The sequence below is a fragment of the Talpa occidentalis genome, unplaced genomic scaffold (genome assembly GCF_014898055.3).
Source record: "Talpa occidentalis isolate TD23 unplaced genomic scaffold, MPIMG_talOcc4v2.1 talOcc4.4, whole genome shotgun sequence".
Lineage (NCBI taxonomy): Eukaryota > Metazoa > Chordata > Mammalia > Eulipotyphla > Talpidae > Talpa > Talpa occidentalis.
The window spans coordinates 7,983,341-7,996,121 of record NW_023604295.1 but is presented as its reverse complement, the minus strand read 5'-3'; the positions used below and the strand labels follow the sequence as shown (position 1 = coordinate 7,996,121).

General features: G+C 46.3%; 1 protein-coding gene across 1 annotated transcript; it reads right to left on the bottom strand.

Annotated features, from left to right (window-relative positions):
• Positions 1-1,259: 1,259 nt before the first annotated feature.
• On the bottom strand, positions 1,260-1,951 carry LOC119256735 (RWD domain-containing protein 1-like). Its single transcript, XM_037524499.1, is given in 2 exon segments — positions 1,260-1,633; positions 1,636-1,951. Coding segments are annotated over 2 exon segments (690 nt in total).
• Between the last annotated feature and the right edge of the window lie 10,830 nt (positions 1,952-12,781).

Below are 12,781 nucleotides of genomic sequence, written 5' to 3'. Positions count from 1 at the left end.
GGCGTAGGAGATGATGGAAGGCGGAAGGTGGACACAGGTTCTTTGAGTTGTTTTGTTTTTTTTTTTAATAGAGGCATGTTTATTTATTTATTTATTTATTTATTTGTTTGTTTGTTTGTTTGTTTATACAAGCACTGGGTACAGTCAGGAGCACAGGAGGGTGAGAGAATTCACCAGAGCCAGAGCGGGGAGCAGAGCAGGCAGAAGGACCGAAGTACACTGCTGAGGGGAGCAGCGGGCGGCAGGAGAGGTCTGCGCGCCATGTGGGACCCTCCTCTGGTGGCCGGGGAGCAGCCGGGGATCGAACCCGTGCTGCAGAGGCTGTGGGCAGCTTCGCAACCCAGCACTCAACCGCTGTGCCACCGGGGAGGCCCCTGGACACAGGTTCTTAAATACAATCCCCGGCCTTCTCCCCGGCTACCACTCACCTGTTTCCCCAGGCGCAGACTCCCTCCACTTCATTCCCACTTTCTCTTGCAAAGCCAATTTCAGTCTTTTCCCCCAAAACCCTTCTTTCTCAGTCACTTGTGCTGGAAGGAGTGGAGCTCTCTACCTGGATCCTGACCCCTCTCCATTATAGAACTCTTTTTTTTTTTTTTTTTTTACATTTTAAGGTCAGTTTATTAAGTTCAATGATGAAACTTATCTGAAGAATATTCTCCTGAAAATTATTTTTTCTTAGAAAAAAAAAGAAAGGAAAACTAACACCCTCTCAGCAAAGCCACAGGTGCTGTGACAGTCAAGCTGTTAGGGGGAAATGATGTCCTGAGCTAATCCCATGCAGGCTTTGTGGACCCCACCCCCACTCCAGACCAAAGCCATCAAGACATTGGGAAAGACAAATCCCGTCACCACCAAGGGAGGGTGGCTGGGACCTGAGGGTGGAGTTGGGCAGCCAGGTTGGATATAAAAAACCAAACACGTGGGCCTTGGGGGCTCTCTCTGGCTCGCGATCGCTCGCCTCCTGGCTTCACGGCTCCTGGCTCGCGGCCAGCTCTGAGAGCGCCATTTTGGGATTCCTGATCGGGGGATTGGGTAGGACTCATTTAAAACTTTGTCTCCCACTTTTCTCCCTGAGCTGTCCATTTCCTCATTTCCCCTTCCCTTGTCAATAAACCCTTTATTAACCTTTCACGTGTGCCTGCAGTAGAGCATTGATAAATCCTTTTAAGCGCCTGGGTGAGGACCCACAGTCAGGCACCCCGTTTTGTATCGGGGTTGCTCTACAACAAAGCGTCTCGGCAGATGGGGTTAGTCCATTAGTCAGTCGACTCACTCTCTGGGTCAGCAGAATTATAGTCTGGATCATCCTCATCCTCTTCCAGCTCCAAGTCATCCATTTCCTGGAACAGAGACTCATCTACCTCCACATCGTTTCCAGCATCCTCCAAAAACTGGATATCAGATGTGTCAAGATTATGATCTGTTTCAAATAGCTGTTTCCCACTTAATTTATTTTTTCCTGCTTGTTCTTCTTCTTTCATTCGTTTCTTTTTTATTTCCAAGAGTTCTGCATCAAACTTGGCTTTCCAACTTAGGAAATTCTCAGTTGTAACAGGAGTGCCATGAAATAATTGCTTTTCGGCTCCTTCTGCTTCTTTTTCTTTTTGTTTCTTTTTGTTTTTTTTTTCTTTTTGTTTCTTTTTGTAAAAATCATCACCATACCAAGATTTTCTTCTGCTTGCAATGCTAATAATTTTAAAATGTCTGAGACATCATTATCTTGTAGATTTTCCTGAGAGATTACTTCATAAAGAGGAGCTTCATCTGGGTATTTTTCACTGTATGTAAACTTGAGGGTAGTCTGGACAGTTTCACCATTTTCCCCAGCCTCAGATGTCACAGTAATGGTGAAGCTGTGTGGACTTTCTGATAAGACTGTGGAGGAGTCGGGGTGTATGGACTCCAGAGCCTCCAGCTCATTGCGCTGCTCCTCACCGTAATCTGCCATCATGGCCCTGGCTGCCGCCCATGGATCACCCAGACACCCAGGCAGGGCACTGCGGCGGGACCGCGGCCATGCTGGTACCCATTGTAGAACTCTTATGAGGATATATCATAGACAGTCATGATGACCCTGCCTCCCTAAGAAGGAAAATATTAGTATTTTAATTCGATAAGAAGGAAGATAAACTCTCAAACTTGGTTCCAGGAATTGTCCTTGGAATTACTAAGACAAAGGGTTGTCTCTGATTCAACATTCTCATAACTATTCCTCCCCAGTGGCTGCCAGGAAGCTCAAGCAGTAAATCAACATAAAACGCCCAGGAAGAAGCCACAGGAGAGGGATTGGGTGGTTTCCACAGTCGGGACAGGGCTGACCTTGCCACCCCCCTGACTCCTGGGTCACTAGATGATCTCATCTTGTCCTGTCTCTCTGCAACCTGCATCACCCTTCTGTGTCAATGGCGTGGTGTCAGAGCTGAATGGGGGTCGACAGGCAGAAGACGCTCAGAGTCAACACATGCTTGTTCTATTGGAGAGACTCAGGAGCAATGATACCCAGCCATTGGCGTCATTTGCCAACTGGCTTGATGAACAGCTATGGGTTCATGTGCATTTCTTGGGCACGTGGAATCCAGAATGGGATATCGGGAGTGTCATGGATGGGTGACCAATGCAGGGGTAGACAACACCATCCGCTTAGAAGTGGCATGACTTCCAGTAGGATCTTATATAAGACCTTATATAAGACCTCGACTTCCTAATCCTTTCTGTCTATCAGTAGCAAAAAAAGCATCCCTCCTTTTTTTGTTTTATCCACATCACATGTTTTACAGGTTACTAATTTACATATACTTAAGAATTCATATCAATTCTGCTTGTCTTAAAAGCTACTTGCTCACTCATTCTGCACACCTCACCTTATCGATTTCATCCAACCCATTGTTTTTGCCACCCTCTATAATAGAACTGAATAGCTTCTAATTATAGGACAAAGCCATGTAATGGCCATTCCTGACCTGAGCTTTAGGTAACATATTTCTAAGATTAAAAAAAAAGCAAATCAGGTTAATCTTATACTTAAGGCATCTAGATATCACCTACCATGGAAGGTTTAAGACAGGTGCACAAATTCTGGTTCTCACCAGCCTCCACCCACCCCATGGGCTGGCTACCAGATTTAGGGCTTATCTGGATTAGGATTTGAAAGTATCAACTGATTGAGAGAAGACAAGTGAACTGAGGAATTGAGTCTTTCCAGATTGGTAAGTGGATTAGATGTGTGGTATGATCCCTCTAGGGGAGAAAGAAGGCTCTTCCCTAGGTAAAGAATCCAGCCTTGCTTCTGTCCGTGGTTGTTGGAGGTGATCATGAAGCCCTTGGGATGGTGTGCCTGACCTCCTTGCCTTGAGGTTTGGAGCCACACCCACAGGGTGACTTAGGGTGGGGGTGTCAGTTGCCCTCTGATGGGACTGGAGACAGGTCAACCACATGGGCAGCCAACCAAGTGACAGAGCCCCAATAAAGACTGTGGACACTGAGGCTTTCCTGCTTGGCAGTCCTCTGGGCAGACTATTGCTACATGGGCTGGGCCAGCGATGCTGTCCTGGCCCCACTGCAGACAGCAACTGGGCATCCTGTGTTTGGAGCCCCCTAGACTCTGTCCTAAGTACTTCTTCCCTTGACTGATTTTAATCTGTATCCTTTTGCTGCAGTAAACATTAACCATGAGTATAAAGCTTCTAGTCAGTACTGGAGTCCTTCTAGTGCATTGTGGAAAAACAGCCTGGGGACTGTGTCCCCTAATTTTGCAGTTGGTACTGCTCCCACACCTCACATCTTCCCAAGCAGGAGGCCAACATAAGAAGGATAAAGTATGGATGCTTCATTTTCTCTTATGGCTCATGTGGGTCTTGCCTCCTCCATCTCCCCTTCGCCTCCCCACCCATATTGTCCTGCACTGAATCCCTCTGGGGTCATATTTCTAGTCATCAGTAGAGAAGTGGAAATGATTGCAGAGCATTAAGCTTCCCAGACTCTGAGCATTTTACACAGGAATCCAACTGAGCCTTCCCTGCATTAGAGGGTGAATTAGAAGAGCAGGTTCATATTAGCACATTTTATTTGCTCTCAGGCACAAAATAGACTCAGGATTTGGCCCCAATTGGAAAGCAAGTTTCTCAAAGCCTCTGCGCAGGTCGTCACCCATAGAAGGCAGGGTGTCTCTGCCCTCCCTGGGCCAGATCAGTTTATCTTCAGATGTAGCCTTTTGGGGGGAGGGGGAAGCCATGACCACCTGGGCTTCGTTTGGGTTCAGGTGTTTTTTACTTTAACAACTGAACACAGATGTGAATTAAATAGAAGCACAGCCAACACTACAAGTGAAATATCAAGTTCAACCAGAGAAAACTGCTATTCTGGTAAGCCAATTTTATGTGATTGAACTTAATACATACAAGTTCATTAGCAGCCACGGCAGTGGTTTGCAGTTTGACTGCACATAGCACTGAGGAGCTTTAGAAACAAAACAAACAGAAACAATGGCCAGGCCATGACCCAGGCCAATTAAATAGGAATCTCTAGGGTTGGAACCCAAACACAAGTTTTTGCAAAATTCCCCAGGAGATTTCAATGGACAGCCAAGGCTGAGGATTTCTAAAACGAAGTAAAAGAAATGGCTCCGAAGAAGTCATCAGCAGCCTGGTCTCCTTTGGGCGACAGTCATTTAGCAAATGTTAACTGACATGAGTCAGGCACTGCCTGGGGACAGCAGGCGACCCCTGCCTTAGCTCAGGCAGCTATGCATCCTTTCATTCTGTCCCTTGCTTGCACACCTGGGATCAGGCCCCTCCGCCCTCTTCAGGTGTTCTGGTATTCTTTTCACCCACAGTAGGTCCTCCATTACGTTGTTTCATTCATCATCATCTTGTCATAACGTCAATGAGAAAAAAATGACCCTGGGCAACACCGAGTTAGACAGCCAAGATCTGCCTCCCCTGGATATGGTTTCCACGAACCTGTTGATGATATTTGGTGAGGCTTGTTGTTCTTGGGGTGTTATGCTTTTTCTGTGACCCCACCAGGACAGTCTTCTCTGTCCCCCAGGGCCATGTTTCTCAAAATTTGGTGTAGGAAACAAATTATGTCTCAGCACCATAGGTGAATGGGTGTTTAATACAGGTGCTGAGAGTCAAGGTTATAAACAAACCGCCTTCCCAGGCAAGATGAGATGATGGTCAGGCACCTAGATTTTGAGAACAGCTGAAGAACAGACACCCTGGCTGCCTGTCCAGAGGGTCTGTGACTTCCCCATTTTCACTCTGTCTAGGCCGTGGCCATCCTCACCATTGAGCAGGGGCCATGCAGGTGGATTGACTTCCCAGAAAGCACTGGCCACACCCCCTTGGAGTTCTGTCTCCCATGTTCATTGCAGTGCTATGTACAACAACCAAGTGAGGGGAACAAGCTGAGTGCCCAATGACATATGAGAGAATTAGGATGTGGTCTAGGTACATAATGGGATACTACTCAGCTATTAAAAAAAGTGAAATTTTGCCATTTGCAACAACACAGATAGAACTAGAGGGAATGAAACTAGTGAAATAAGTCAGGAGAATGACAAATAATGGATGATTTCACTCGTGGAATACAAAAAAAAAGAACAGACAAAACTGAACCAACTCAAACCCTAGAGATTTGACTGCAGAATTGAGCTTACCAGGAGAGAAAGGTGGATGGAGGTGGGGAACAAGAGGGTAGAGACCCAAAGAACTATGGTGGAAGTTTGTGGGTGCCTGGGGGTGGGTGTGGTGTGGTAACATACATCTGAGGAGTCGTGAACTTATACCCCTAAATCATATACAGTGTTGTAAACCAATGCTACCTCAATAAAAATGAAATAATTTAAAAATCTGTTTTGTTTTTATTGATTTCAGGTTTACTGAAAAGAATCAAGAGAAAGCATTCCTATTTAGTTGTCTACAGAGTAGAATCTCTCAACAACAGCATTATTGACATTCTGGTCTGGATCATTCTTCGGTGTGAGGGCTATCTTGTCCTGTGCATTGTGTGTGTGTGTTGGGGGCAGGATTAAAGGGTCTGTGGCCCCCACCTTCCTGTGGCTGCTAACTTCCTCCCCTTGACCAATCAGGCCAACCAAAAATGTGTCCAGACATGATACATGTCACCCGAGGGGAAGATCACCAGTGGAGCAGTTGAGGACACTGATATAGAGCAAGTTTCTAAGTATCGAACATATGTGTGGTAAACCAGCATTTAGTCAGTGTACAGAACCAGAAACTGTAGGAGCAAAGCTGTGAGGAAGACATGATCCCAGTTCTTTTGACGCTCGCAATGTGCAACTGGAGACATCCCACACATGCCTGAACAGAAGGCAGGAGATAAGCACCGCGCCAGGTACCCTCACCTGCTATTAATAAGAGGAAATATTTTACCCAGCAAGTCCCCACAGACCCCTCCTTATATTTAATTGGCAGGTATAGGTCACATGCTCACCCCTAGACCAATCACCCACCAAGGGAAAGGTGATTGAAAGGCAGGCTGGCCAATCATCATTACCTCCAGGATGGGGCCTTTTATATGCTGATGTCTCAGTGAGTCTCATCTGCCACACCATGTCCCAGAACTGGGTCCTCCTGGCCTTCTTTCATCCCCTTTGGACCACCCACAAAACACAGGCTACTCTTTGCAGTCTCAGAAACAGGTTTGGTTTTTTGGCTGGGCTTCCCATGAGGAAGACAAGTTGGGGCTGTCCTGAGCTGATGTCACAGTGGAGGTTAAATGCAGCCTGTCGAGAACAGACACTGAACTAGAGCAATACCGGTTCTGCCTCAGGATGTGCTGTGGTTGCTAAGTGTTGAGTCATCCTCCGACCAAAAGGGTTTGCCAGAACCCCATGGTCATCAACTGTATCATTAATAAACTCACAGCAGGCCTGACAGGGAACCCGCGGCTGCACCGCAGCTCTTGTGCTGGGGACATGGCTGCTCCTCGTCCGGCCTGTGGTTTGTGGTGTGTGGGTCGTGCTGCCCACTCATCCATATGTTTGGGCGTCTACAGGAACAGCCACGTGGGGGATCTGTACCCACTCCTGGGCCTGTAGGAAGGGGGTGGGCATGGTGTTCTCAGTGCTGGATGGGTCATCTGAGCTGTCCCAGGACTGAGGAGCCTCCCCGCCCCGCCCATGTCTCCACTACTGTCTTCCATTTACTGCTGCAGATACAAGCAGCCAGACCCTTCCCCACCCCCAACCCCAGGGCCTGAACAGTGCAGGCCGGGGGCTCAGCCTCGGGCAAAGAGCAAGCTGGGAACGGGTGCAGAACAAATGAAAGAGTGACCAGCACACTGAGTCTGCTTGATCAAAAGTATGTGCGTGTTTCATCGCCTTCATCCACATCTGTTTAGTCAATAACTAATCCATGGAGTGTTTATGATGCCCTGGGCACTGCTCCGGGGGCCTGGGCTATGGAGGTGGAGAAACTGACTCTGAGGCCTGTGAACCCACAGAATGAAGGCCAAGGTCAGAACCAAAAAGGGCAGCAGCAGCAGGTGGTGGTGGGAAAGAAGGAGGAGGAAGAGAAGGGCGAGATGGTCAGGTCGCAGGGTCAGTTTTGAAGCTGAAGCTGTGCCAGCTCCCTCAACCTCTGCAGAGACCTCTGGCTGTATTCTCAGGAGTGTCTGGCCCGTGCCAGAACTTTCCTGGGCAGCAGCTTCAAAGCCCAGAATCCATCCAGTCGGCTCTGGTCCTGAGGCTGCGCTCCTCAGCAGATGTGTCCTTTCTCGATTCTTTGCTCCTGTCTGCTGTCAGGGGGGCATTGAGGACACACCACACCAGCTTCCCCTTTGGTAACCTTATGCCTTTCTTGCTGTATGGGCTCACTCCCATCTGCAAGGTGTTATTTTGTGGCTGAATTATCCAGCCTCCCTTTCTGGCTCGTATAGCATGGTGGCTAAGAGTCTGACTCCCGGGACCATCACTTGCTAGCTGTGTGCTGTTGGCTAAGTGTGCTAACCTCTCTGTGCCTCGGTTTCTCATCTGTAAAATAAGAATGCTAGTAAATAGTATCTGCTTTCTACCGTTGGTGGAAGGTCATGTGACAGCAGGAAAGTGCTTAGAACAATGCCTGGCATCAAGCGGAATGTACGTCCACATTGGCCAGCAGCAACAATTTTTGAGGTCTGGGGTGGGGATATGAGCCAGGCCTAGAAGTCAAACAGGTCATGCAAGGTGAGGCAGGAATGTGGGGATGTGATGGGGGAGGGGGGGACAGGAGGTACAACTCTGACATAGTCTGGGTGAGCAGTGTGATGGGAGTGGGTACGTTGGACGTTCAGGTTGCTGGGGCAGGTCTGCATGAGGTAATGGCAGCCGTGGGGTGCTGGCATGAGTCCCCAGCCACCGTGATTCCCTGAACCTCAACTATCCCTCTCCTAGTGCTAAGGGTGGGGCAGCGCCAAGCCTACAGGTCCAAGGGCTCCCAAGGATCAGACTTTGATTGGGCATCGTGCCAGTTACCTGTAGATGGGGGCACCAGCAGCTCCAGTGGGATTGTGAATGAAGCCAATTCAAGGTCACTACCTTGGGGGTGGGGTGTTCAGGAGAAGAATGAAGCTCTCACAAGTTGTGCAGACACCAGGCATTACTGGAAATTTGGTGGCTTCTGTTTTCTGGGTTCTTGAATATTCCTTTTCCCTATCCCCCCGGGCCTGAGACTTTCATGCTGCCCCTTGGCTGACCTGTAATGATTACCCACCTAAACCTGACCTTTCTCTCCTGGTTCTACTTAAAAGTAGCTTTCTTCTCTCTTCCCACTCAAACGGCCCCATTCCTGAACATTCATCAGCTGATATGGGATGAAACGAATGATGAATCCGTTCTATCCTGCAAGGGTCCTGGGTCTTAATTCCAAAGCATCTAATTCCAGAATCTCAAAGGTCAATACCTTGACAGTCAGAAACCTCAAGATCACAATCTTGAAAAATCAAAATCCCAAATGTTGACATTTCACAGCCCAAATCCCAAACCCCTCTTCCCGTGGAGCAATAGCACAAAGCAGCCTCAGAGGAGTGGAGAGCGGAATCAGTCACAGGTGGGTGCTCCGACTGTTTGGAGAGTTACCACCTGGAGGGTTCTCTGCCTTCCCTCCTGGCTGCACCCCTCACAACCCAGCGGCAGAGAGCTTCCCTTCCACGCTGAGCCCTAACCCTCTGTGGCAGTGTTTAGACATATACAGGTAACATCCTGCTTTTTTTTAAAGTTCACTTTAGGCAACTTCACTTTTACAAAAGACCTATATTAGTGTCTGTTTTTGCTGATGAAAATAAATCCAAAGGTGAGTTCTGCTTTTATAACAAAAGGTGAAAAGCAAAAATAATATTCAGTGTTTGTTTTGCAGCAGCCGTTCTAGAGACAGAGCTAGCCCAGAGCAGAGACCGGCGCCACCAAGCCCCGACCCCAGGGAAAGACTTATACAGACGGTGTGTTTACCATACCACGCCCACTTTTACCCTGGGGAGTGCTCATTTAGGTTTTAGGTGTGTTTGGTAAGATTTGGTAGGTTATTTTGGGAGTCTGGGAATGCTCGAAATAATTCCATGTAAATTAAAGGTGCAGCTTCTTCACCTTACTCCATTTTAACTTAGGAAACATCTCATGGGAATGCTCTACTTCTGGGTAGTGGGGCAAACCTGTATGTTCGTTTTGTTTTGAACTTGGCTTCTTCTGCATGGTGATTTTGCTTATAGTTACAGTGCGTTCATTTCACGTAATTCACAGTCCACTGTGTGAATATGTAACACTTCCTTTATTCATTCTCTTGTTAGTGGACATTTGGGTTGTTTCATGTTGGAGCTATTAGTAATAACAGAGCTATGCACATTTTTGCCTTTGTGGAGAAACATATATAGGAGCGACTGTAGACCCTGCTACGGTTTTCAAAATGGAATCAGCACCTTCCATGAGTGGGGTATTGAGAGTTCTAGCTGCTCCACATCTTTGCCACCAAATGGCTTTGTCAGTCTTTTTAATTTTAGCTTCCTGGTGGATATGTATGGGTTTTTTTTGTGGCTTTAATTTGCACTGATGACTAATAAGACTGAGCATCTTTTACATTTATTTTTACTTATTTTTGATCTAATTAAACATCTTCTGTCTGTAGCAAGACCTGTCATGACAGGAAATATATGCTGTAAATTCATTTCCGAAAATGTTCCAGGCACCTTTATTCATTTCCTAGGGTTGTCATAACAAATTGCCACGAATTTAGGTATTTATTTTTATTATTTTTTACTATTTTATTTTATTTTTACTGATCATAGGACAATCTCTCTTAGGTGGTACCTGTTCAAACATCTAAACCATTATTTTTATCTGTGCTGCCTTTTTGCTGTTGTTGTTTAATTAGAGGAACTTTTTATATGGGCTGGATACAAATTCTCCATCAGTTACGTGGAATGCAGATGTCCCATTGCATGGTTCTCCTTTCCAGATTTTTTAAAAGATTTATTTATGCATATAAGAACTGGGGTACAGGCTAGAGGTATGGGGGGTGGTGAGAGGATTCACCAGAGAGAGTGGGGAGCAGAACAGGCAGATCTACTGAAGTACACTGCTGAGGGGAGCAGTAGGCGAGACAGGAGGGGTCTGCTGCACCATGTAGGTTGCTCCCTGGCCGGGGATCGAACTTGTGCTGCAGTGGCTGCCAATAGCTTGACAGTGCTGTCTTTAACCCCTGCACCACCAGGGAGGCCCTCCTTCCGGTTTTTTCATAATGTCTTGTAATGAACAGAAACTCTCAATTTTGGTCAGATCCAGAAAAATCAATATTTTCTAGTATTGTTATTGTTTTATCTAACTTTGAGAAATCTTTGCTTCCTCCTATGTCATGAAGGTATGCCCCTATTATAATGGGGGCACATTTCTAGAATGTGTTTTGGTATTCACATTTAGATCTACAATTGATCTGGAATTGATTTCTATGGATGCTGTAAGGTGACTGGCAAGATAGATATTTTTTCTTAGGATGGTTAATTGACTGAGAACTCTTTATGGAAAAGCCCTCAATCCCCTTTGTTCTGTGAGACTTTTGTTATAAATCAAAACTAAAGTTGGTCATGTGGGTGCACTTCTATTCCTGTTTTACTCCCTTAGTCCATTGCTGTTGTTTTTAAAATAATAACATACAATCTTCATGGCTGTAGCTTTATAATAAATCTGGATCTTCAGGATAGGTAAATCCCCCATCTTTGTTGCTGTTCTTAGAGTGTTTGGACAATTATCAAGCTTTTGAATTTCCACACGTATTTTAGAATCACCTTGTCAATTTTCACAGATATCTACTAGATTTTCACGGTGGTGGCATGGAATCTACACTATGATTGCCTTAAACCACTTGGGGATAAAGAAATATCTTTACATTTTTGAACCTCCCAGTCTATAAACATACAATGTACCATTTATTTATTTATTTGTTTGTTTATTTTTAAAAGTTTATTTATGCATACCAGAACTGGGGTACAAGCCAGAGGTGTGAGGAGTGAGAGGATTCACCAGAGACAGAGTGGGGAACAGAATTGGTGGATCCATTGAAATATACTGCTGAGGGGAGCAGGGGGTGAGACAGGAGAGGTCTGCTGTGCCATGTGGGTCAGCTCCTTGGCTGGGGATCGAACTCGAGCTGCACTGGCTGCAGACAGCTTCATAGTGCTGAGACTTAACCCATTTGCACCACCAGGGAGGCCCAAATGTACCGTTTATTTAGACTGTCTTTACCTTTTCTAATAATATGTATATTTTTCTGTGTTGAGGTCTTACGTTCTTTTGTTACATTGACTCCTTTGTTAGACTGATCCTATTATCAACGGGACAGTTTAAACTCTGTATTATACAATTGTTTTATTATTGGTATACATAAGTACTATTGATTTTCTTCCTATTGATCATGTATTAGCTAAAATCTAAACCTACCTCCTAAAACTTTCTTATTAGGTAGCATCTGTGTTCATTTCCTAGGGCTGCTGTGACAAATTAGCACAAACCTGGTGGCTCAAAATAACAAATTTATTCTTTCATAGCGTGGGAAGCCAGAGTCTGCAATCAAGGTCTAAGCTGGGCCACGCTCCCTCTGCAGGCTAGGGAAGACTCCTTCATTCTTCTCCCAGCTTCTAGTTGCCCTAGATCATCATTAGTCTGTGCAGGTCATCCAATGCCTGCCTCCACTTTGACCCAGCTTAGCTTCTCCTGTGTCTCTCTGTATCTCTGCTGTCCCTCTCCTTTCTCTTCTAAGAGCACTCATCGTGAGATTTAGCACCTCAATCCAGAGCCATCTCATCTCTAGATCCTCAACTTGTTTTCATTAGCAAAGACCCTATTTCCACGTCCACAGGTCCTGAAGGCTAGGACTTGGACTTGCCTTTCTGGGGCGATGTAATTCAACCCCTTACTGCATCCAAGCATATGTGTATATTTAATGCTTTGTTGCGCTCTTTGCTCTCACTGTGTTGTGTATCTCAAAGACTGTTCTGCATCAGCCCTTCAAGAGCATCCTCCTTCTCTTGAAAGCTACGTAGTTCTCTGCTGTGAGAAACAACCACCGTTCTGGGGACCCATTCTCTCTCGCTGGACATCTGGGAGAGAGCAAGGCTGTGGAGCTCACTTGGTCACATCCTAGCAAGGCGCTTCCCTGGGCAAGTGGCTTCCACCCCTGGCCCCAGACGCCTCTGTAAGACAGGCTGTTGGAGGGATGCTTCTAACGGTCTTCTAGCTCCACATCCCACAGTTCCTCCTCCTGAGGGTACAGTGGGGATCTAGAGAGTAGGG